The sequence below is a fragment of the Cervus canadensis genome, chromosome 16 (genome assembly GCF_019320065.1).
Source record: "Cervus canadensis isolate Bull #8, Minnesota chromosome 16, ASM1932006v1, whole genome shotgun sequence".
Classification (NCBI taxonomy): Eukaryota; Metazoa; Chordata; class Mammalia; order Artiodactyla; family Cervidae; genus Cervus; species Cervus canadensis.
Window position 1 is genome coordinate 7,333,552 of NC_057401.1, and position 25,503 is coordinate 7,359,054.

General features: G+C 41.7%; 1 protein-coding gene across 7 annotated transcripts in view; it reads right to left on the reverse strand.

Annotated features, from left to right (window-relative positions):
• The window catches only part of ARHGEF28 (Rho guanine nucleotide exchange factor 28), a 326,249-nt gene that overhangs the window by 114,548 nt on the left and 186,198 nt on the right, over positions 1-25,503 (reverse strand). Inside the window, exon 1 of one of the 7 annotated variants that reach the window (XM_043488560.1) lies at positions 11,993-12,412. The exons of the other annotated variants lie outside the window; for them this stretch is intronic. Coding sequence (XP_043344495.1) covers positions 11,993-12,077 — 85 coding nt within the window. The 5' untranslated portion in view covers positions 12,078-12,412. Of the gene's footprint in view, positions 1-11,992; positions 12,413-25,503 lie in introns of those variants that run through there. 7 annotated transcript variants of the gene reach the window in all.

Here is a 25,503-nt window from a genome sequence, read left to right on the forward strand (position 1 = left end):
ACACCCCATTGTGCAGACCATCACAGATGCTAAGGGCTTCCTGTGTGACCCTATCGACATGCCCTCTCTAGCAGTGGCCCAGAAGTATTACTCTTTAATCTCTTATTAAAATATCAGGTAGGTTATTTTTAAAGGAATAATGGGACTTCCCAGTTGGTGGGCTTCCCAGGTGGCACTAGTGGTTAAAAAAAAAAAACAAAAAAAAAAACCCACCTGCCAATGCAAGTGATGTAAGAGATGTTGAGTTCGATCCCTGGGTCAGGAAGATCCCCTGGAGAAGGGCATGGCAACCCACTCCAGTATTCTTGCCTGGAGAATCCCATGGACAGAGGAGCCTGGTGGGCTACAGTCCATGGGGTTGCAAAGAATTGAACTTGACTGAAGTGACTGAGCATGCATACACAGGTAGGTTTGCAAAGTAAAGGTACTTGAAGAAGATGATTGGGGCTGGGGGAGGGGGGAACAATAAAAGGAAACAAGTAGAAGGCAACATTTAGATACTTGAGGAGTAAGCATCTATTGGACACCTGTGCCATATTGGATACTTACATGGGTTAATGTCACTGTTTTAGCTATCACAGATAGAGCTCTGAACCAGCACCATATGATTTTTATATATTAACTTGTTTGATTCCCAAAGCAATCCATTAAAAGCCATGCTATTTGTTATTTTTGCAGATTAAGAAACTGTGGTGCTATTTAATTAACTTACCAAGGTCACACAACTAGGAAACAGCAACTCTAGAGAGGCAGGTATTCTCCTAGTTAGTTCAAAGTACTTTATTTAATAATTAGAGTTACTCAGTATCCTACTTTATAAAACCAAAGAAAATGGTATTTGAGCAATGTCTGGTATTTTCCCATTAGGAAGTTTCATTAATAGGTTACAGTATGACTTGTACCCCAATGTATTTCTTCACGTCCTGCCCCTGGAGACCTACTGCCAGAATACAGTGTGATCTGTGCTGAGAAAACATTCATGCAATAGTAAATACATGATTTCATTTGGTTTACCCACACAACCACATGCAAGATAACCAGGAGGAAAAACTGAGAAGATACACTAAGATGCTAACTTCTATTTCAAGGTGCCGGATGACGCACAGGTGGTTTTTCACTTACACTTTCCTGTCTGTAACTTCTAGATTTCTGATAAGCATTTTTACAACTAAAATAAGGGGAAAAAACTAAGTCATGGTTTAAAAACTTGCCTCCTATTATGAAAGAACAGCTGTGGGATCTCACACAGAATAGGTTATCAGTAAATCAACCATATCAGATAACAGGCATGCAAATGTGTTCACTGGGAATGTTTTACCCAAGCATCCATAGTATTGGTTTTGCCTACCCACTAACCCCACTTTCCATAACCACAGGAGGTATTACCACGTTCACTTTGGAGACAAGGAAGTCTACAAAGGACAGCGGTCACCCTGAGACATTATTAAATGATAGAAGTGCAGACACAGTGCTGACAGAAACATCCTTTCTCACTGCAGTTCACTACCTCCCAGGTTCAAAGGGAACTTTGCCAAATTCTAAAGCATACAGATAGTCTTTTCTACCCGTGGTCCTAGTGTGCTGCAGAGGAAAGAACAAACCTGCCCTCACAAATGATCGTGAACATGGTTGAGGTACACTCAACCGTTCTCTTCTTGCCTATTCTTCCTCTAATCCCTCTTAGGATTTTCCTGATATTGGGTTGGCTGAAAAGTTCATTCAAGTTTTTCTGTATGTTTTTATGGAAAAATCCAAATGAACCTGTTGGCTAATCCAACTTTAGTCCTGACCCGGGACACCTCTTGGCCTCACTCTTCTGAGTAGGACTTCAGGTTACAAAGGGAAACCATCCAAACTCCAAGATGAGTCTCAGCCCAGGAATTTCCTGCGGGTCACAGATAAGCTAACATTACTCAAAAGACTAGTTCACACCAAGGTGAGCCTAGGAGAACCCAGGGAACGTTTGTCTACCAAACTACAGTGGCTCAGACATAGTTCCAAATGTCCAATTCACCCTAGAGCTCACCTCATACTCCTGGGATCCTTTGAAAAAAGAAACATGAGCCCTGAGATGAGATCGCCTCTCAACCAGCCCTACCTGCAGCTGAAACAGCTGAGAACGCAAGTGGACAGATCTAGAGGTGCTGGGAGTGAACCCTGTTTCTCCGGCACTCGGCCTTGGAACCACTGCTGAAAACTCCTTCAAAACAACAAGTTACAACTTGGCACTCCAAAATCAGATTCTAAAAGCAGCCCTTTCTGCTGTTTTGAGAGGCCTAATTATCAAAATTATTGAGGAATAAAACTAACCTTTTCCCTCATAATACACTGGAGGCACTAAGGGAGGTAGGGGAAAAAAAGGAAGAGAGGAAAAGAAAATAGAGGCTCAGAGACGCTACAGTTTTCTCCCCACCGTTTCCAAGTCCTCGTTCCTAATTACAGTACTGCAAAGTAGCCCTCAAGAGAACACATGTTTATGTTTGAAAAAGGAGGACTCAACGATGAAAATAACTTTTCTCTGCCGCTGCTTCCCCCAAGCTATCAAGGGGATGTTCAGTCATGTGTGGTGTGCAGGCTTTGGTGTGATGAGATTTAATCAGCAGTTCCTGTCCTTCTTGATGCACTTCTCCAAAGCCTGCAGCCAATTTGTCAAAAGACAGAAAAAAACAGGCAAGCTGAGAGGAAAGAAACTAATAGGTTATACAAACTCCAGGACGGAAGTGAAAGACCTCACAGAGAGTGGCAGAACATGGACAAGACCACTTCAGGTGACTGTCGATTAAAACATATGGACAAACTGATAAGGCAGATGCTCCTGTATGCCATCATCACAAGAAACCCGATGAGTGGTTCAAATCTTGCATAATCTTATGGCAAGATACAGGCACATAAATATGACTGTGCCTACTTCAAAAGTCCCCAGGAGCTCCAATTCTCCAGTACCTAGCCCGAGAACCATGTGATTTTGCTCCCCTTATTCCCCAAGGTAACTGAGTTCTACTACAGACAAGCACTAGCAAAATAAAGGCTTTTCCACTGAAATGTAAATTATTTCTGTTTTTATTTTTTGAGGTATGATTTACATATAACATTAGTTTCAGGTGTTCAACATAATGATTTCTTATTTGTATATATTGCAAAGTGATCACAGTAAGCCTGGCTAACATCCATTGCCACATGCAGTTACAAAAATTTTCTTACGATGAGAATTTCTAAAATCTACTCTCTCAGCAACTTTCAAACACCTTTTGCTTATCTGGGGTCTTTAGCAAGCACCTTTTGAATCAGTGAACACATAAATAATGGAAGCCAAGCACTCCCTGGCATGCCTCCAACTTGTTCTAGGTCTCCCCTGGTTGGGAAACTCTACTTGCTTCCTGAATCCTGTTCCACTATCCTGAGCAACTTCGGGCAGGTTAGCCTGAATGACCACTGGATAGGAGATTTGTTGCAATTCATAACGAGGGCTTTCCATTGGCATGGGCAACAGAGATCAAAGGCAGAAGACCCACCGGTTCTCTGCCTGCAGAGAACAGTGTGAACTGGGCTGGGGGCTGCTCTGAGGGTGGGTGGGCTTTTCTCTGCTCCAGCTGGGGTTCTGAGTGCAATCGCCTTGCAGGCTGCCCCACCCCATCACAAGGACAACCACCACCAAGCACCCTCGAGGGTCAAGCAGGAGGGTCAGGGCCAGCTTTTCTGGGCTGTTCCCAGGTGCCTGAGGCTGAGAAAGGCTCCTCAAGATCCTACAGGCATCTGAGAGGAGCAGGAAGTGGCTGCAGTGAGTTCTCTTAGCTGCCACAGGCCCATCATAGGGCAAAGGAAGGGCTCCTGTGCCAGATATTTTCAGGGATACATGTGAGCCAGCAGCCAGGGGCAGAGATTCCCAAGTCTCTGTAGTATAAGAGCCAGGGCAAGGCCAAGTCAGGAAGGAGAGCCGTAGGGTCCTGATCCACACCATGGAGAAGATCCAGCTGAAGAACTGTGGTCACAGATGCCAGAACACCCAATAAAACAAGTGTGCCTCAGAGAAGAGCCTAAGACAGGAAATTCGTAGCAGAGCCCAGGAGGACCCAGAGGGCAGTCACAGATGGAGCCTCTTCCTCCCTCATATTACCATACTCCCCACACCCTCACCAGGAAATCACAGTCAATTACCAACTTGGCAAGAAAGGGAGAAGAGAAGGAAGAATCCTGAGAGACTAGATATTTTACTTAAAGAGACCGAACAGTTATCAAAAATGACTATTTTCATTATTGCATCAGACCAAGTTTTCTGTTAGACTAAAATATACCCTTTCGCCTCCCCACTGCCTAGGCTAGGACTTCGTAAGATCAGATCTCTTGTGGACAAAATAAAGAAATAAAGGCAAGAGGGGAAGCATGGTAGGGAGGGATAGTTAGGGAGTCTGGTACGGACATTTACACACTGCTATATTGAAAACGGATAACCAGCAAGGACCTGCTGTGTGCTCAGGGACACTGCTCAGTGTTGTGTGGCAGCCTGGATGGGAGGGGAGTCTGGGGGAGAATGTGCTTTGTCTTAGTCGCTCAGTCGTGTCTGACTCTTTGCGACCCCATGGGCTGTAGCCCACCAAGGCTCCTCTGTTAATGGGATTCTCCAGGCAAGAATAAAGGAGTGGGTAGCCATGCCCTTCTCCAGGGGATCTTCCCAACCCCGGGATCGAACCCAGGTCTCCCACATTGCAGGCAGATTCTTTACTGTCTGAGCCACCAGGGAAAGCCCTACCTGGGGGAGAACGGATATATGTATATGTATGCCTGAGTTGGTTCTAGCACAAAATTGTTAATCAGCTATACATCACTATAAAATAAAAAGTTTTTAAAAAAAAGGCAAAATTAAAACTGAGTGTAGCGTAGTAAAATCATGCACAATACGCTTTCATATTTACTGCTGACTTTCTGTGATCCAGCCACTGGAAATGTGAAAATACATCAGCCAAGCTCCACCTTCAAGGAATTCAGTGTCTTACGGGTTAAGGGACAGTACGTGATAGCTGTAATAGAGCAATGTGATGCCTGTTACAAACTATACACAAGTCACAATGGAACAAAGGGTAGAACAATGAAACTGAGGGAATTCAGGGGAGGCTTCCAGAATAAAGGACCCTCAAGCAGCATCTTGAAGGACAAGTTAGAAACTTCAAGTTGGAAGTGGGATAAACAGTGATATGAATTTGCTAAACAAAAAGTAAAACGGGGACAGGAGAGATGTACTGAAGGCCTGTGAGGGAAGCTCCAGAAATGAGGGAATCTAACATCCACGCTTTGGTCGGGGGGTGGGGGGTGAGAATCATGGCAGCAATAGACCCCCAGAGACTAGAATGAGTGTCTGGACTTCAGCAGGACCCACCACGAGACCGCTTATCCTTATGTGTGTGCAGTATTTCCTCCTACTACAGACTGGTTTCTCCCAGCTAACAGCTTTCATTTCCACCCTTCCAGCACTGCTACCCAAGAAGGAAGACACTCCTTCCAAATTCCAGTTTGAGGAACACCAAGGAAACACTCTGACTGGTCAACCTGGGGTCATGTGCCCACCCTGGGCCAACAGTTGTGATCAGGCAGGAGGAGGGTTGTGACTGGCCCATTTGAATGGGATGCCCATCCTACTACGTCCCAGAAGACAAGCAGCAAGAGAAAGTGACAGCATCATTTGGACCCATGCCCAGAGCAGCGGAGGGGCCACCCGTTAAAGAACGAGAGTGCTGTGCAGCAAAGGGCGGGAGAATACTAGAACCAACTGTCCAGGCCAGTTTAACACTTGGCATCGCTCTATGTTTCGTGCTCCATGAACGAACATCACACAAAGATGGGCTATTGTCCGTCACTTTGATACACTCTGTGTATATCTGACTGTCCACATGCTTGGAAGGACAGTATGTTAAAATTTCATTTCAGACTTCTCTGGTAGTCCACTGGCTAGAACCCACCTACCAATCCAGGGGACATGGGTTTGATCTCTAGTCCAGGGGAATTCCACAACCAAGCCCACATGCCTAGAGTCTATGCTCCACAACAAGAGAAGCAACTGCAATGAGAAGCCCGTGCACCACAGTGAAGACCCATCGCAGTCATAAAAAACAAACAAAAAGAAAACAATCCCACCACTTCACCACAGGCTATTGAAATGGCATCCATTTCATGATACCCTCAACTTGAACTAGTCTCTTCACCTTGAACTTCAACAGTAATTTGTCCGGAACTCTCCTATAGGACTTATCACATTTTCCCTTAGTTCTCCCTTAATTAATGCATCTGAATAAACAACCCATTGGTCCTTCCCCAAAACTGGAATGGTAGGGACGAAGCTCTTGAACATGGGATAATAAATTAGAATAATGTCTCCTTTCCACTGACGGGGATTAATGCAGACATGTACCTTGCCTAAGAATTTGAACTAACTCAAAATAAAGGAAACAAATCAGTTTCAAATATTTGGCAAAGTATTTGTTTAACTAAAGGGAGCCATGAGGGGTATAAAGCTATGTGGTTTGGCAACGGCCTTGCAATAGGCTTATTCTCTCAGGCTGACAAAGGTAGGCCTCCGGGCAGAGTCTGAAATTGAAACTGCTCTGCGTGAGGTTAAACACTATCTTCTTTGTGAGCCAACGAAATCTTAGCAGGTTATGTCACCTTTAGGAAAATGTTTCTCTTCCTTAATAAGGGTCTCTGTAGTGACTTTTTCCTCCTATGGTATTCAGGCATTCTTTGGGGAATTTCTAGATGAAATACACATATGCCCATGAAAGTGTGTGTATTCAATAAAACTTCTTGAAAGAAAGGAAGGAAGGGAGGGCAGGAAAGAGGAAGAAGGCAAGTAAGCCCATGAGACAAGAGTACCTCACATCTCAAAATTATCATTAAATCTTCTGAAATATCATCATACCTTTCATACGCACTGGGCCAGGGATTAATTTTCACACTGAGTACCTGCTCTCCAAACACTAAATGAGCTCATGAGACAGGCCAAGACAGTGGTCTCCTGATTCTTATCTCCATTCCCAGCACATTCACTCTCTCTAACTTCAGCTTTCTCTGAGACAAACCTAGGAATCTTCCAAGATGCACTGGAAGCTCTCCTCTCCCATCCTTTCCTCAGTTCCTCCTGCCTCTTCTGTTCCTCACCTGACTATCCAATGCCGCAGTCATCTACCAATTCTTCTCTCAAACGAGGGATATGTGTCAGTACTAGATACACATGTGCGAAGATGTATCAAGATGTGGAAATAGTGCTCCCCGAGTTTTCCCCAGAGTTTCCACTGCCGCCTCTATCCCTTGTCCACAATACACAAGACAGGGAGAAGTTAGGATGGTGAGACACAGCAGCACCCACTGAATATAAGACAGCTACTCACTGAATTCACCATCTTTTATTTCTACTGAGAGGTGGTAAAATACACTAGAAGAATGAAACCTCTGAAGTCAAGGACTAGGTTCTGCCGTAGGTCTGGTCCTGCATTTATTAGTCTAATCTTGGGCAACTCATTTCATCTCTCTGAGCCTCAGCAGGCATGTGTACTAAGTTGCTTCAGTTGTGTCTGACTCTTTGCATCCCCATGGACTGTAGCCCGCCAGGCTCCTCCGTCCATGGGATTCCCCAGGCAAGAACACTGGAGTGGATAGCCATTCCCTTCTCCAGGGGATCTTCCCGACCCAGGGACTGAACCTAGGTCTCCTGCATTGCAGGCAGATTCTTCACTGTCTGAGCCACGGGGGAAGCCCCTGAGCCTCAGAGCCACCAACTAATAAATGAAGATGATGACCATATCTGACGTACAGGTCTTTTACAAGATAACACATGTGCAAACCACCTTATAAACACAATGAATAAATGCCATTCTTTTCTTTCCTTATTTTTACCATGTAATTCTAATCTGCATTGCTTGGTATGGACTTGGAAATAACTTTAAAACTCTTTAAGCCTCAGTTTTCTCAACTGTTAAACAGATACAATATCTCTCAGAGAATTATTTTGAGAATCAGATGTTATAAGTGTCAAGTACCCACCACAGCTTAGTAAACAATGGTTATTATGATTGATATAGTAGTACACACACACTAGTTATTTTGACTATGACTACAGAAAGTTCGGTGCTATCTAAGCTCTCCAAGGCCATTGAGTTTTCACACAGGCATTGCCTCGTGCACCAGCGAAAAAAGAAAAAAAGAGCAGTCTTTCACACTTGGTGTCACCGTGTGCATGCCTAGTCGTTCAGTCGTGTCCAACTCTTGGGACCCCACAGACTGTGGCCCGCCAGGCTCCTCCATCCATGGGATTCTCCAGGCAAGGATACTGGAGTGGGTTGCCATTTCCTGCTCCAGGGGCTCTTCCCGACCCAGGAATCCACCCCGGGCCTCCTGCACTGCAGGCAGTCCATGATGGACACGAGCTGGAGAAGGGGAGAGTGAGCCGCAGGGCATAAGCGAACGAAAGGCACAGAAGGAGCCGCTCAGCACTTCCTGGGGCTGATGATTTACACTAAAGACGCATGGGAAAGACTGAATAGTTACCGGGAACAGGTAAAATCCAATCCTTACATTTTTAAATTTTTCATGAATAAATATTGTTTCTTGGTTGAATCTCCTACTGAAATCAACAAAATAAAAATCCAGGCATTCCTGAAGTCCTTGAAGCAAACAATCATGGATTCTGACCCACTCCAATTATTAACCACTAGGTTCCCAGGACGGCCTGTCCTGGGCTGCCCACGATACGCCAAAGGCAACTTTGAGAACCCCAGGAATAGCTGTTGGGCAGTTTGGTTTCAATTGCTTTCACCCCCTGCTTACATCACATTACCCTCGAGCCATCAGTCCCTTCCAAAGGCCCTACTTCTAAGTTAGATCCTCTTCTCTTTCCTTATGAGGGCATGAAGATAAGTACTAGTTGCAGTTTTTAGTTAATATACAAGTATTGATGGATTTCTGGTAATCCAGTTTTCCTCTTATTACCACACCCTCTAAATTTTCACATTTCTCTAAACAAGCCAGTAATATGTGCATGAGTCTATCAAAGAACAGTGATAAGGACAGCAGGGGATATTAAAAGACATAGAATACTAACAAGGAGGATCAGCACAGAAAAAGAAGAGAGAATAAAAAATATTTCTAACCAATGAAACGTTTGCTCATAAGCCAGAAATTCCAAACTCTCAATACCTTCTTCATGATTTCCCAGGAGACCAGAACCTACATCCTGAGAATGATGTTGGCGATGATTAGAAGGAAGGAAAGAATAAGGAAGGAACTCAAGACATCTTAAAGCCTGGAGAAATAATTAGATCATTTTCTAAGGGACAAGAGATCATAGATAATCACAATCTAGCCATGGGGCTGAAAAAATCAGGTTTCTCGGTGTTTCTTCTACTGCCAGAAGACATGGAATCCATTCCCAATGCTAAGATCCTTGTAAGTAGAGACAGGATCTATCTGGTTCACTACTTCATCCACCCTCTAGGAAGTGTCTGGCACTCTGGACGTGCTTGTTGAGCACTCAAATAATTCCCTATCACTTCACTTCTTTGGATCCCATCATTCTCATCTGTAAAATGAGGTGGTTGGGCCCGGTGATCTCTAAGGCCCTTTTGGTTCTGGGATTCCACTCAGCTGACATTAGAAACAGTGTGACCAAACCCATCCTTCACAACCAGCTCATCAACGTTTAATGAGGAAGGAAGCCTGGGATGCTGACAATCCCCAGCTCTCTGCTACCCACCTTAGTTTCACTTGTCCTTTGTTTACTAACAGCAAATAGTTAATCATTTTCATATCTCAGATACCTGCTTTCACTTGAATCGAGTTTAATTTATACATAACTATGTTATGACTTTCTGCTGGAGTTCAAACTGGCTGTGCTCCAACTTTGGATTTCAAAGGAGAACGTGATTAATGCATTCCCTACAACTCCACTGGACTCAGGGTTCTCCATCGGCCTCCTAATCATCAATCTCACATCTCTCCAGGTTGTTAGACTACCCAGGCCCCCCTACAACATTGGCATCCTGCCCGCCAGCCAGGCAATACATTTAAATCCAAAACTATATTAAACAGATTATTCCCCAAATTTGAGTGAGAATTAGCACAAAGATTAAGGAGTCTTACAGAACTGCTACCTGCCCTCAAGAAGTTCTCCATGCACCAGAACTGGTAATATTCATTCTAAAGAATTAAGGACTTGGTGTAGCTCCTGTCCCAGAGTCATTTAAAAGTTTTTAAAAAATTATTTGGAAATAATTTCAAACTTACAGAAAAGCTGAATGAATAAAAATAACACAAAGAACACTAATATGTGCCCTTTCCCCAGACTGACCTATTGTTAACACTTTACCCCATTTTCCACTGGCGTCTGAGCTGGCTTCACATGCACACGCTTTTGTTCTTCATAGATTCTTCCCCCCACTCCCGAACTCTTTAATAGTAAGTCACATTTGAACCATGGCTCTTTACCCCAAAAGAAGCAGCAATTAAATTTTAAAACAGGAGAACAGAATGATGTACAAATGGTTTAAGTCCCCAGTGACAGAATTTCAAGGATGGCAATGAACAGTGTGGGAGGTTTGTTCAGGGTGAGGCTTTCTAAGACTCTTATAGAGTCAGCTCATCTTATTCCTGGGGTTGGGAGCCTTGATTTCTGCCCAAGAGCAAACACACACACACACACACACACACACACACACACGCGCACACATGCACGCACGCACACCCACACACACACACACACGCGCGCGCACACACGCACGCACACACACACACACACACACACGCGCGCGCGCACACACGCACACACACACACACACACACACACACGCCTCTTTTTATTTTAGAAGGAAAAATCCTTGAAGTAAATCAGGTACATGGACAACTGCCAGCCTCCATTTTTCTCCAGGAGAAGCAGAGGGCAATGTGGCGGGTCATTCTGTTCTCAGATGATTCTGCCCTCCCCACCCCGCCCCCGCCACCCAGGATAACACCACCACAACAGCCCACTTTCAGAAACACCTCTTCTGCTTGCAAGCTCACAAAAGTGTTTCTTTCTCTTTGAATTAAAAACATAACCACACAAAGTTCCTCCACAAGACAAGAAAGGGTTGCTCACTACCTTTGTAGCTTTGATCGGCCTCAGAAGGCAACAATGCCCACCTGCTGGGGGTGGTGTACCAGATACTCAGGCCACCTCCACTCTTCCCTAAGACTATCTTATCTCCTGGTTTCCAAGACCTGCACCACGAGAGTGGGTCACAGGTGAGGGGGAATAAGCAGTGTGAAGCCACGCCATCATTAATCATACTGCAAATAATAGCTCTTCTTCCTTAGGCAGTAAAGCTCTTTGCATACTGGTAATTATTGTTAATAAACTTTTTAATATATGACTGCATCCCCTGGAGAAATACAGGCTTTTTAGCTGAAATTAATTTCTTAAAATCCCTTCCTTAGAGCGTCTACAAAATCAAGAAAGTAGTATAGAAAAGAAAGAACTTTCTCAGGTATTAAGAAAATAAAAAAAACTTTTTTTAATTAGCACACACTTGAAAATTAAAACATAAACACAGAAGAAACCGGGTACTGAATGCACACATAGTTCTCTGCAAATCCCACAAAGACCAGACACTTTTAAATCAACAAGACTCCTTACTGTCAAGGTAACGCCAAAGTAACTCTGAGCAAATAATTCCAAAACATTTATCTTGTACTAAGCTCCCTGTTTCTTTGTTGTTGTTTTTTTTTTTTTAAGGGAATAGCACATGCACAATACAGCACAAAGGTAAATTTAAAGTGAAAGCAACACAAGAAGGGTGAGCAGGTTTACCTCAGAGGTCTACTGTAAAACACTTATATTGCGAGAGTTTTACAAAGACATGTACAAACATGCACTTCATCAGAAAGAGTTCTGCAAAGTAATGAGGAAAAGAAAGGTAAGAGGAGGAAGATGCCTGCCCTGGCTCCAGGAGAAGTAAACGATCCCACGAGCTACCTTGTTTGGACGCCCTCCGTCGAATCTTCATTTTGGGGAAGGAAGGCCACGAGTAGTTAAAAGGGGAGTCCGAGTCAGAATCCATCTTTTTGTCTTGATGAAGTCAAACAGACTCGACAGCAGAGACTCGGGAAGAACTGGGGCGTCCCCAGCCAGGAGGCAAGTCTCCCGTGTGATGTAAAAGGAAGGGATGGGGCTGGGTGAAAGCTGCAAACACCGGGGCGGGAGAGGCAATAAATGTTTTGCTTCCTTCAGGCGTTCAGGCATGTAGACCAAGAAGGAGGCTGTAAATATTCAAGCCAAACTGAGAAAGTACAAGGAGGTGAAGGCGGCCCCTCAGAGTGGCACGGGTACACCACAGTCCAGTTATTCAAAAGGTCACTGGGAGCAAATGAATCATTAACTCTTCTCCTTGCTGGAAATGGAAGCGAAGAAGAACGGTGACTGCGAACTGAAAGAAAGCCGCCTGGAACTCAAGAAAAGCTTCCCAAGGCAGGCGCCTGTTTTGGTCGGGAGCTAGGGGATGGTTTCTCAGAAAGGCCACCCTGTGCAGCGTGAGATAAAGGTTGAGGTTTATGTGTGTGGACAGCCAGAAAGCTCCGGTACCTAGGCAAATAAAGGCCGTCATACACAGGGCAGGGATTTTTCCAGAGCGGTCTATTCTTTCATACGATTGGCAGGTTTGGCAGCTTTTCAGATCTAAGAGCCAAAACAGCTCTGATAATTCATTTAACAATCCAGTCTCCCCATCCTTTTAATCCTCAAGGGGTTGGAAGCTTTAACTTTCACCCAGAATTGTAGTTATCTCATTAAATTCATGCAGAGTCATCTACTTTACGCTTTAGCGCAACTGGGGCATTTTTTTCCCCTCAAATTGTCACCAGGTTTGGTCGTCAGTCATAAGGCGTTGGGTGCCTTTGGGACTCGGATGCACACTCTCATTCCATCTCAATAGAGCTAGTGACTAATTTACACAGCCTCCCTGAACAACTCTTTGGTAATTAGCATTCAGTAGAAGCCCGTTACTGCCTCCCCATAAATCGTGACACTGCTCAAACTTACTTCTCTAAATCCCGACCAGCAGGCACACAGATACACTGGCCTCAAATAAGATCAAGTACAGCAACCAAGATCAGTGGCAGAAAAAAAAAGTGCACCCCAAGTCTCATCCAGGAGTCTCTTTTAAGCATTTCTTTTCATAGAAGGATTGTACTCTGTTTTTTTTTTTTTTTCTATTTTATTTTATTTATTTATTTTTTTTTATTATTATTTTTTTTTTCCAGTGGGTTTTGTCATACATTGACATGAATCAGCCATGGATTTACATGTATTCCCAATCCCGATTCCCCCTCCCACCTCCCTCTCCACCTGATTCCTCTGGGTCTTCCCAGTGCACCAGGCCGGAGCACTTGTCTCATGCATCCCACCTGGGCTGGTGATCTGTTTCACCATAGATAGTATACATGCTGTTGTTTTGGAATATCCCACCCTCACATTCTCCCACAAAGTTCAAAAGTCTGTTCTGTATTTCTGTGTCTCTTTTTCTGTTTTGCATATAGGGTTATCGTTATCACCTTTCTAAATTCCATATATATGTGTTAGTATGCTGTAATGTTCTTTATCTTTCTGGCTTACTTCACTCTGTATAATGGGCTCCAGCTTCATCCATCTCATTAGGACTGGTTCAAATGAATTCTTTTTAATGGCTGAGTAATATTCCATGGTGTATATGTACCACAGCTTCCTTATCCATTCGTCTGCTGATGGGCATCTAGGTTGCTTCCATGTCCTGGCTATTATAAACAGTGCTGCGATGAACATTGGGGTGCACGTGTCTCTTTCAGATCTGGTTTCCTCAGTGTACTCTGTTTTGAGGTCATCTAACGGCCAAATAAACTTTAAAGGCAAGTGGAAACAAGATGAGGATCTTTTCAGCTTTGCAGATCTGGAAATGACACTATGTGTCTTAATGAACATCCATCTCTTTACTTCAATTAGTTCCTAAACTGTTGGCACTCTCATGCCATGCAGTGTGAGAAAATAAGACGCAAAACCTGCTCTCTAATAGTTAATCCTGTCTGATTGGGTAGGATTTGGGTGAGGGGTACAGCTAGATGTGAAAAAAGGGGAGAAATCCCTTACTTTCAAATTCAAATCAGAATTACATAAGTCACCTCTGTGTTTTCATATTGTTTGCTTTGTAAACATAGCATACAAGTAGATAAAAATACAACTAGAAAGTAGTTGCTAGCATTACAATTAAGTAAAAACACACAATATATTCTCTATTTTGTGACCTTTTATTGAAAAGTATATATTTTTCTTACTCAGCTGGGTGCACTTATAAGGAAAAAGTACTCTCAACTCTAATACTAGATAAGGTTTTAGTACACATGCATCTTTCTATAAGAAGATAGACAAAATTTTGTGAATGGGTTTCCATTTATTCTGTTTTAGAACTGAGAACATTATAGGCAGCTGCGAAATGAATAAATGATGTACACAGTTAAGTCCTAACCTGTAGATGAAGAATCTTTATATGAGAGCTGCAATATTTTTAGTATCTGATGGGTGACTAAAAGTGTGCATCTTGACCAAAAAAGCTATGTGAACTCCAGCAAAATGTTTAAACATATATTTGCATTTTATTCATCATGGCAAGAACAATAAATTTGCAAAGAACAATATTATTGGGTAGAGAAGACCCTTTGTTCTCTAAGGCTCCAGACAATACTTGGGGTGTGCACAGGACCCTTGGCTGCCTGAGAGATATCCAGAGACCCAGGAAAGCAAACCTCCTCCAATGGAAATAATCACCATTCGAAAATGAAAGTCCTGGGTCAGGAGATATTGTTATCTTTCTCATTATCACAGTTTTAGAACCACTTAACCAGGCAGAAAGTGAAGAGGAACTAAAAAGCCTCTTGATCAAAGTGAAAGAGGAGAGTGAAAAAGTTGGCTTAAAGCTCAACATTCAGAAAACTAAGATCATGGCATCTGGTCCCATCACTTCATGGGAAATAGATGGGGAAACAGTGGAAACAGTGTCAGACTTTATTTTGGGGGGCTCCAAAATCACTGCAGATGGTGACTGCAGCCATAAAATTAAAAGATGCTTACTCCTTGGAAGGAAAGTTATGACCAACCTAGATAGCATATTAAAAAGCACAGACATTACTTTGCCAACAAAGGTCTGTCTAGTCAAGTCTATGGTTTTTCCAGTAGTCGTGTATGGATGTGAGAGTCGGACTATAAAGAAAGCTGAGTGCGGAAAAATTGATGCTTTTGAACTGCGGTGTTGGCGAAGACTCTTGAGAGTCCCTTGGACTGCAAGGAGATCCAACCAGTCCATCCTAAAGGAGATCAGTCCTGGGTGTTCATTGGAAGGAGTGATGCTGAAGCTGGAACTCCAATACTTTGGGCACCTGATGCGAAGAGTTGACTCACTGGAAAAGACCCTGATGCTGGGAGGGATTGGGGGCAGGAAGAGAAGGGGACGACAGAGGATGAGACAGCTGGATGGCATCACCAACTCGATGGACATGAGTTTGAGTGGACTCCAGGAGCTGGTGATGGACAGGGAAGCCTGGCGTGCTGCGGTTCATGGGGTCGCAAAGAGTCGGACACAACTGAGTGATTGAACTGAACTGAACTGAACCAGGATAAATCCCAGGTCAACAAACTACTGGAACAGTCTGCTCCTCTACTGACCATCAGAGACAGGTCGGAAGACCTTCAGGACAATGCAAAGACATAAAGGAACTTTGCAAAATGCAGATCTGTGAGCTGAGATGTCAGGTAGATCCATCTCAATCTAATTTTCCCCAAAGTACAGTCCTGGTTGACCAATTCCATATCAACTGATTGTTGATATCAAAATTATTCCAGCAATAAAACTACTAGTACTACCCAACTGGTACATGTGAGAAGCCCAATAAGAGACTTTCCAACCTCATTTGCCTTATTATTTATCAAGCTTGTTTAAAGAATGAATTAAGTGTGCTGACTGGCAGTGCATAGTTAACATAAAAAGTGGAGTATTGTGTTGACACAGTCCTTTTTTTAGGCCAGCTCATTTTCCTACCAAAGAATTTCTCCTAAATATGGGTCATTTATCCTCCTTACTATCTATGGTAATTGAGTTCCACCCCCCCACCACTGGGTCAATGTGATTGCATTTAAATTAATTCAAGATGTTATTTACATCTCATTCATATTCAACAGCTTAATTTCTTTGCTTTCTCTGACTGGCTGATTACAATTGCAGTTGGCAGAATTCAACGATATATCCCCAAGGCCACTTTCTCACCAGTTATCATACAACCATGACAACATAAGAATGTAAATGATTTCATCAGCTTTACTGTGTCTCCTTTAATTAAAAATCCTTTACTTAAAAAATAAAATCACAATTATCCAGGACACATACTGTCACCTACTTTTCAATCTTGATAAAACTGAACCTCCCTGGAAAAGTATTCATATTTTGATTTAAATTACAGCATTTGTATGGTTTTCTTATCCTCCAATGGGAACCAAAATTCCGCGAGGGCAAGAACTGTGTTTTATATTCACATTTTTAAAGAACCACACACTGAAAAGAAAAAGCATGGGGTTTTGCAGACAAATACAGATGGTCCCCAGCTTATGATGGTTCAAGTTTACCAAAGGAGCAGAAGCATTCAGTAGAAACCAGATTTGAAAATTCGAATTTTGACCTTCTTCCAGACTAGTGATATGCCCTATGATAGTCTGTCATGATGCTGGGCAGTGGCAAGTGAGTGCAGCCCCCCATCAGCCACGTGATCATGAAGTTAAACAACCTATACGCTTATAGCCATTCTGCACCTGTACAAACATTGCTTTTTCACTATCCACCTGCAATGCAGGAGACACAGGTTCGATCATGGATCCAGAAGATCCCCTGTAGGCAACCCATTCCAGTATTCTTGCCTGAAGAATGCCACGACAGAGGAGCCTGATGGCTACAGTCCATGAGTTGCAAACAGTTGGACATGACTGAAGTGACTTAGCACACATTCAATAAATTACATGATATTCAACACTTTAAAATAGGCTTTGTGTTAGATGACACTGCCCAACTCTAGGCTAATGCACACGTTCTGAGCACAATGAAGACAGGCTAGGCCAAGCTAGGACATTCAGCAGGTTAGATTTATTAAGTGCATTTTGACTGATGATATTTTCAGCTTACAATGATTTTATTGGGGCATGACCTCATGAGAATCAAGGAAGATCTGTATATCTGGGCTCTGCCACTTATTTACTTAGTGGCCCTAACCAAGTCACTCACACTTTCTGATCCTCAGTTGTCTCCTATAAAATGAGATCACATCTATACTTCAAAGAGTTGTGAGGATCAAATGAGACTATGACAGTAGAGAACATAAGTTTTTGCTAAATTTCAGCTTACATGTCAAATGTTAGTAAAGTTTCTCTTTGATTATATTTCTCTCCTAAATTATAGACACTGAAGGATGCTTACCTTCACCTCAAGAGTAATAGCTTGAACAGAGACATGGCAATGTACAAAGAACTTCCAAGGACGTCATACCCAAACAGAAAAAGGAGGAGGATTTGTTTCACTTCTCAGCTCCATTGTTTGATCACCAGAGACTACAGTTTTTAACACAGTTAAACACAGGGGAAAAAGTAAAAAAAAACAAAAATACAGACAAGAGGCAACAGGATCCAAGATGCAAGGACAAGCCTATCTTGGATAACTTCAGCCACACAAAGTGGTAATTTCAAGTCTCAAGTTCCAGCATTAGGTGAAAGTTTCAGAGATGATCAAAGTCTTCCTCCAAAACCTCTAGAAGGCACCACGGCATCACTCCAAGTTCAACAGAAGCAGTTCTTTGCTGGAGAACACTGTTACCTTGCTTGGGTACCAGCTGCAATGGCTGGCTTTCACTGAGAGGCCATGTTTTACAGAAAACAAGGATTTTTAAAACCACAGCTTGGGACTTCCCTGCTGATCCAGAGGTTAGAACTTTGCCTTCCAATGTGGGGGCAGGGGGCGGTGGTACAGGTTTGAACCCTAGTTGGGGAGATAAGATCCACATACCTCGGGGCCAAAACACCAAAATATAAAGCAGAAGCAATACTGTAACAAAGTTAAAAAGACTTTAAAAATAATCCACATCCAAAAAATCTTTTTCAAAAAGCACGGCTCACTCCACATGTAAGATGTGCTCACTGTGAGCCAGGGTGGGAAGCACACATATCCCCAGGGTCACGCCCTCTCAGGGCCGTTCAACTCACTCGAGTCCAAAACCACCTGAGGTTCAAATTATTTTCTCCCTATCTCCTCTCCCTATTTAATTTTTTAAAATAGAGCCTAGAAAGTTAAATTCACATAAAGCAGACATGAAGTAGGAGCATGGTAGAGATGCAAGTTTGATCCCTGGGTCAGGAAGATCCCCTGGAAAAGGAAATGACAATCCATTCCAGTATTCTTGCTTGGGAAAATTTCATGGACAAAGAAGCCTGGTGGGGATGACTGTCCAGGGGTCAGAAAGAATTGGACACAACTGAGCACACACACACATACACACACACACACACAAAGGAGCATGATACAATGGCGGTCATAAATTGGATGATGCCATTTGTAATACCAACTTACTTTAAAAATAAGAACTTTGAAATCATTCCAGCCATCTTTTCTGACCACAGTGCAGTAAGATTAGATCTCAATTACAGGAAAAAAATTATTAAAAATTCAAACATATGGAGGCTAAATAACACGCTTCTGAATAACCAACAAATCATAGAAGAAATCAAAAAAGAAATCAAAATATGCATAGAAACAAATGAAAATGAACACACAACAACCCAAAACCTATGGGACACTGTAAAAGCAGTGCCAAGGGGAAGGTTCATAGCATTACAGGCTTACCTCAAGAAACAAGAAAAAAGTCAAATAAATAACCTAACTCTCACTAAGCGGAACTAGAGAAGGAACACACATCGAGAACCCCAGGGTTTAGTAGAAGGAAAGATAAATCTTAAAAATTAGGACGGAGAAATAAATGCAAAAAGAAACTAAAGGGACCATAGCAAAAATCAACAAAGCTAAAGCTGGTTTTTTGAAAAAATAAACAAAATCGACAAACCATTAGCAAGACTCATTAAGACACAAAGAGAGAAGAATCAAATTAACAAAATTAGAAATGAAAATGGAGAGATCACAACAGACAACACTGAAATACAAAGGATCATAAGAGACTACTACCAGCAGCTCTATGCCAATAAAAATGGACAACTTGGATGAAATGGACAAATTCTTAGAAAAGTATAACCTTCCAAAACTGAACCAGAAAGAAAGAGAGATCTTAACAGACGCCATCACAAGCAAGGGCATTGAAAACTGGTAATCAGAAATCTTCCAGCGAAACCCACAGCCCAGGACCAGATGGGCTTCACAGCTGAGATTCTCTACCAAAAATTAGAAGAAGATGCACTAACACGTAATCTTACTACTCAAACTCTCCAAAATTGCAGAAGAAGGTATAACTTCCAAACCATTCTATGAGGCCACCATCACCCTAATTCCAAAACCCGACAAAGATGCCACAAAAAAAGAAAACTACAGGCCAATATCACTGATGAACATAGATGCAAAAATCCTTAACAAAATTCTAGCAAACAGAATCCAACAACATATTAAAAAAGTCATACATCATGACCAAGTGGGCTTTATCCCAGGAATGCAAGGATTCTTTAATATCCACAAATCAATCAATGTAATACACCACATTAACGAATTGAAAGATAAAAACCAAATGATTACCTCAATAGATGCAGAAAAAGCCTTTGACAAAATTCAACACCCATTTATGATTAAAAAAAAAACTCTCCAGAAAGCAGGAATAGAAGGAACATCCTCAACATAAACAAGCTATATATGACAAACCCACAGCAAGCATGAACCTCAATGGTGAAAAATTGAAAGCATTTCCCCTGAAATCAGGAACAAGACAAGGGTGCCCACTCTCACCACTACTATTCAACATAGTTTTGGAAGTTTTGGCCACAGCAATCAGAGTAGAAAAAGAAGTAACAGGAATCCAGAGAGGAAAAGAAGAAGTGAAACTCTCGCTGTTTGCAGATGACATGATCCTCTACATAGAAAACCTTAAAGACTCTACCAGAAAATTACTAGAGCTAACCAACGAATATAGTAAAGTTGCAGGATATAAAATTAACACACAGAAATCCCTTGCATTCCTATACACTAACAATGAAAAAACAGAAAGAGAAATTAAGGAAACAATACCATTTACCATTGCAACAAAAAGAATAAAATACTTAGGAGTATATCTACCTAAAGAAACAAAAGACCTATACATAGAAAACTATAAAACACTGATGAAAGAAATCAAAGAGGACACAAACAGATGGGGAAATATATCATGTTCATGGATTGGAAGAATCAATACTGTCAAAATGGCTATACCACCCAAAGCAATCTATAGATTCAATGCAATCCCTATCAAGCTACCAATGGTATTTTTCACAGAACTAGAACAAATAATTTCACAATTTGTATGGAAATAAAAAAAACCTCGAACAGCTAAAGTAATCTTGAGAAAGAAGAATGGAACTGGAGGAATCAACCTGCCTGACTTCAGGCTCTACTACACAGCCACAGTCATCAAGACAGTATGGTACTGGCACAAAGACAGAAATATAGATTAATGGAACAAAATAGAAAGCCCAGAGATAAATCCACATACCTATGGACACCTTATCTTCGACAAAGGAGGCAAGAATGTACAATGGAAAAAAGGACAACCTCTTTAACAAGTGGTGCTGGGAAAACTGGTCAACCACTTGTAAAAGAATGAAACTAGAACACTTTCTAACACCATACACAAAAATAAACTCAAAATGGATTAAAGATCTAAATGTAAGACCAGAAACTATAAAACTCCTAAAGAAGAACATAGGCAAAACACTCTCCGACATAAATCACAGCAAGATCCTCTATGACCCACCTCCCAGAATATTGGAAATAAAAGCAAAAATAAACAAATAGGACCTAATGAGACATAAAAGCTTTTGCACAACAAAGGAAACTATAAGCAAGGTGAAAAGACAGCCCTCAGATTGGGAGAAAATAATAGCAAATGAAGCAACAGACAAAGGATTAATCTCAAAAATATACAAGCAACTCCTGCAGCTCAATTCCAGAAAAATAAATGACCCAATCAAAAAATGGGCCAAAGAACTAAACAGACATTTCTCCAAAGAAGACATACAGATGGCTAACAAACACATGAAAGATGCTCAACATCACTCATTATCAGAGAAATGCAAATCAAAACCACAATGAGGTACCATTACACGCCAGTCAGGATGGCTGCTATCCAAAAGTCTACAAGCAATAAATGCTGGAGAGGGTGTGGAGAGAAGGGAACCCTCTTACACTGTTGGTGGGAATGCAAACTAGTACAGCCACTATGGAGAACAGTGTGGAGATTTCTTAAAAAACTGGAATTAGAACTGCCATATGACCCAGCAATCCCACTTCTGGGCATACACACTGAGGAAACCAGATCTGAAAGAGACACATGCACCCCAATGTTCATCGCAGCACTCTTTATAATAGCCAGGACATGGAAGCAACCTAGATGCCCATCAGCAGACAAATGGATAAGGAAGCTGTGGTACATATACACCATGGAATACTACTCAGCCATTAAAAAGAATTCATTTGAATCAGTTCTAATGATATGGTTGAAACTGGAGCCCATTATACAGAGTGAAGTAAGCCAGAAAGATAAAGACCAATACGGTATACTAACACATTTATATGGAATTTAGAAAGATGGTAATGATAACCCTATATGAAAAACAGAAAAAGAGACACAGAAGTACAAAACAGAATTTTGGACTCTGTGGGAGAAGGCGAGGGTGGGATGTTTAGAGAGAACAGCATCGAAACATGTATATTATCTATAGTGAAACAGATCACCAGCCCAGGCTGGATGCATGAGACAAGTGCTCGGGCCTGGTGCACTGGGAAGACCCAGAGAAATCGGGTGGAGAGGGAGGTGGGAGGGGGGATCGGGATGGGGAATACATGTAAATCCATGGCTGATTCATGTCAATGTATGACAAAAACCACTACAATATTGTAAAGTAATTAGATTCCAACTAATAAAAATAAATGAAAAAATTAAAAAAATAAAAAATAAAAATAAGAACTTTTAAAAAATTTCTTACCTACCATAATTACCTTAATTTATCTGAACAAAAACTCTGCATGCCCCATCACAAGTTCTGCATACCCCCCTTACATCATCCTACTATCTAAGGGGGAAAAAATGGACACACCCTAGAAAGCCAACAAATGAAATTAGTTGTATTATGATAAATGCACATGTAATATAAGAGAAGAAAATACTCAAAAACACTTTAAGATAGGAAAATAATGGATTTTCTGACCAAAGTAACATATTAATGAATTATGTTGTCAAAGCTTCCACCAGCATTTAGTATTGCTAACAGATGGAGGTTCTACTTAGATGATTCTCTATGAAAAGAGAGATCCTTAGTGACCTCTTTTGTTCTCAGGCATAACTTGAAAAAATTAGGATAAATTCATTAAATATTCCTGAATGATACATCATGAAGAATTTTTAATTTATCCCAAAAAGGCAGCTGTGGATAGTAGATGTGAGGGCCTCCTGGGGCAGAAGCAGCAAGGATATGGGCCATGAGTCTGCACAGAGGAAGGAGGGCAGGGAGAAAAGTATTAACATCTTGTTACAACCTAAGGAGAAAAAAAAAATTCTACATAGTAGGAAGAGCCAAGTTAGGGAAGCAGCATTTATGATTACACCTGAATTTATTCTCATCAGTCCAGTTACTCAGTCATGTCCAACCCTTTGCAGTCCCCATAGACTGCAACATGCCAGACTTCCCTGGCCATCACCAACTCCAGGAGCTTGTTCAAACTCATGTCCATTGAGTCAGTAATACCATCCAACATCTCATCCTCCCTTGTCCCCTTCTCCCCCTGCCTCCAATCTTGCCTAGCATCAAGGTCTTTTCTAATGAGTCAGTTCTTCACATCAGGTGGTCAAAGTGTTATAGTTTCAGCTTCAGCATCAGTCCTTCCAATGAATATTCAGGACTGATTTCCTTTAGGATGGACTGGTTGGATCTCCTTGCTGTCCAAGGGACTCTCAAGAGTCTTCTCCAACACCACAATTCAAAAGCATCAGTTCTTTGGCACTCAGCTTTCTTTAGAGTCCAACTCTCACATTCATACATGACTACTGGAAAAACCATAGCTTTGACTAGATAAACCTTTGTAGGCAAGTAATGCCTCCGCTTTTTATTAAGCTAAGTTGGTCATAACTTTTCTTCCAAGGAGCAAGCGTCTTAATTTCATGGCTGCAGTCACCATCTGCAGTGATTCTGGAGCCCCAAAAATAAAGACTGTCACTGTTTCCATTGTTTCCCCACCTATTTGCCATGAAGTAATGGGGCCAGCTGCCATGATCTTAGTTTTTTGAATGTTGAGCTTTAAGCCAACTTTTTCACTTTCCTCTTTCACTTTCATCAAGAGGCTCTTTAGTTCTCCTTTGCTTTCTGCCATAAGGGTGGTGTCATCTGCATATCTGAGGTTATTGATATTTCTCCTGGCAATCTTGATTCCACCTTGTGCTTCATCCAGTCCAACATTTCACATGATGTACTCTGCATATAAGTTAAATAAACACAGTGACAATATACAACCTTAATGTATTCCTTTTCCAATTTGGAACCAGTCCATTGTTTCATGTCTGGTTCTAACTGTTGCTTCTTGACCTGCATACAGATTTCTCAAGAGGCGGGTAAGGTGGTATAGTATTCCCATCTCTTGAAGAATTTTCCACAGATTACTGTGATCCAGAGTCAAAGGCTTTGGTGCAGACAATAAAGCAGAAGTAGATGTTTTTTTGAAACTCTCTTACTTTTTCTATGATTTAATGGATGTTGGCAATTTGATCTCTGGTTCCTCTGCCTTTTCTAAATCCACCTTGAACATCTGGAAGTTCATGGTTCACGTACTGTTGAAGCCTGGCTTGGAGAATTTTGAGCATTACTTCACTAGCGTATGAGATGAGTGCAACTATGTAGCAGCTTAAGCACTCTTTGGCATTTCCCTCTCTGGGGCTGGAATGAAAAATGACCTTTTCCAGTCCTGTGGCCACCACTGAGTTTTCAGATTTGCTGGTATATTGAGTGCAACACTTCCACAGCATCATCTTTTAGGATTTGAAATAGCACAACTGGAATTCCATCACCTCCACTAGCTTTGTTCATAGTGATGCTTCCTAAGGCCTGCTTGACTTCGCATTCCAGGATATCTGATTCTAGGTGAGTGATCATACTATTGTGATTATCTGGGTCATGAAGATCTTTTTTGTATAGTTCTTCTGTGTATTCTTTCCACCTCTTCTTAATATCTTCTGCTTCTGTTAGGTCCATACCATTTCTGTCTTTTATTGTGCCCATCTTTGCATGAAATGTTCCCTTGGTATCTCTAATTTTCTTAAGAGATCTCTACTCTTTCCCATTCCATTGTTTTCTTCTATTTCTTTGCACTGATCACAGAAGAAGGCTTTCTTATCTCTTCTTGCTATTCCTTGGAACTCTGCATTCAAATAGTTATATTTTTCCTTTTCTCCTTGTCTTTAGCTTCTCTTTTCTCAGCTATTTGGAAGGCCTCCTCAGACAACCATTTTGCCTTTTTGCATTTCTTTTTCTTGGGGATGGTCTTGATCACTGCCTCCTATACAATGTTATGAACCTCCATCCATAGTTCTTCAGGGACTCTGTCTATCAGATCTAATCCCTTGAATCTATTTGTCACTTCCATTGTATAATCGTAAGGGATTTGATTTAGGTCATACCTGAATGGCCTATTAGTTTTTCCTACTTTCTTCAATTTAAGTCTGAATTTGGCAATAAGGAGTTCATGATCTGAGCCACAGTCAGCTCCTGGTCTTGTTTTTGCTGACTGTATACTGTTTCTCTATCTTTGGCTGCAAAGAATAAAATCCATCTGATTTCGGTATTGACCATCTGGTGGTGTCCATGTGTAGAGTCTTCTCTCGTGTTGTTGGAAGAGGGTATTTGTCATGACCAGCGTGTTCTCTTGGCAAAACTCTGTTAGCCTTTTCCCTGCTTCATTTTGTACTTTGAGACCAAATTTGCCTGTTACTTCAGGTATCTCTTGACTTCCTACTTTTGCATTCCAGTCCCCCATGATGAAAAGGACATATTTTTTGGGTGTTAGTTCTAGAACGTCTTGTAGGCCTTCATAGAACTGATTAACTTTGGCTTCTTCAGCATTTCTGGTTGGGGCATAGACCTGGATAACTGTGATACTGAATGGTTTGCCTTGTAAACAAACAGAGATCATTCTGTCATTTTTGAGATTGTACCCAAGTACTGCATTTTGGAATCTTTTGTTGACTATGAGGGCT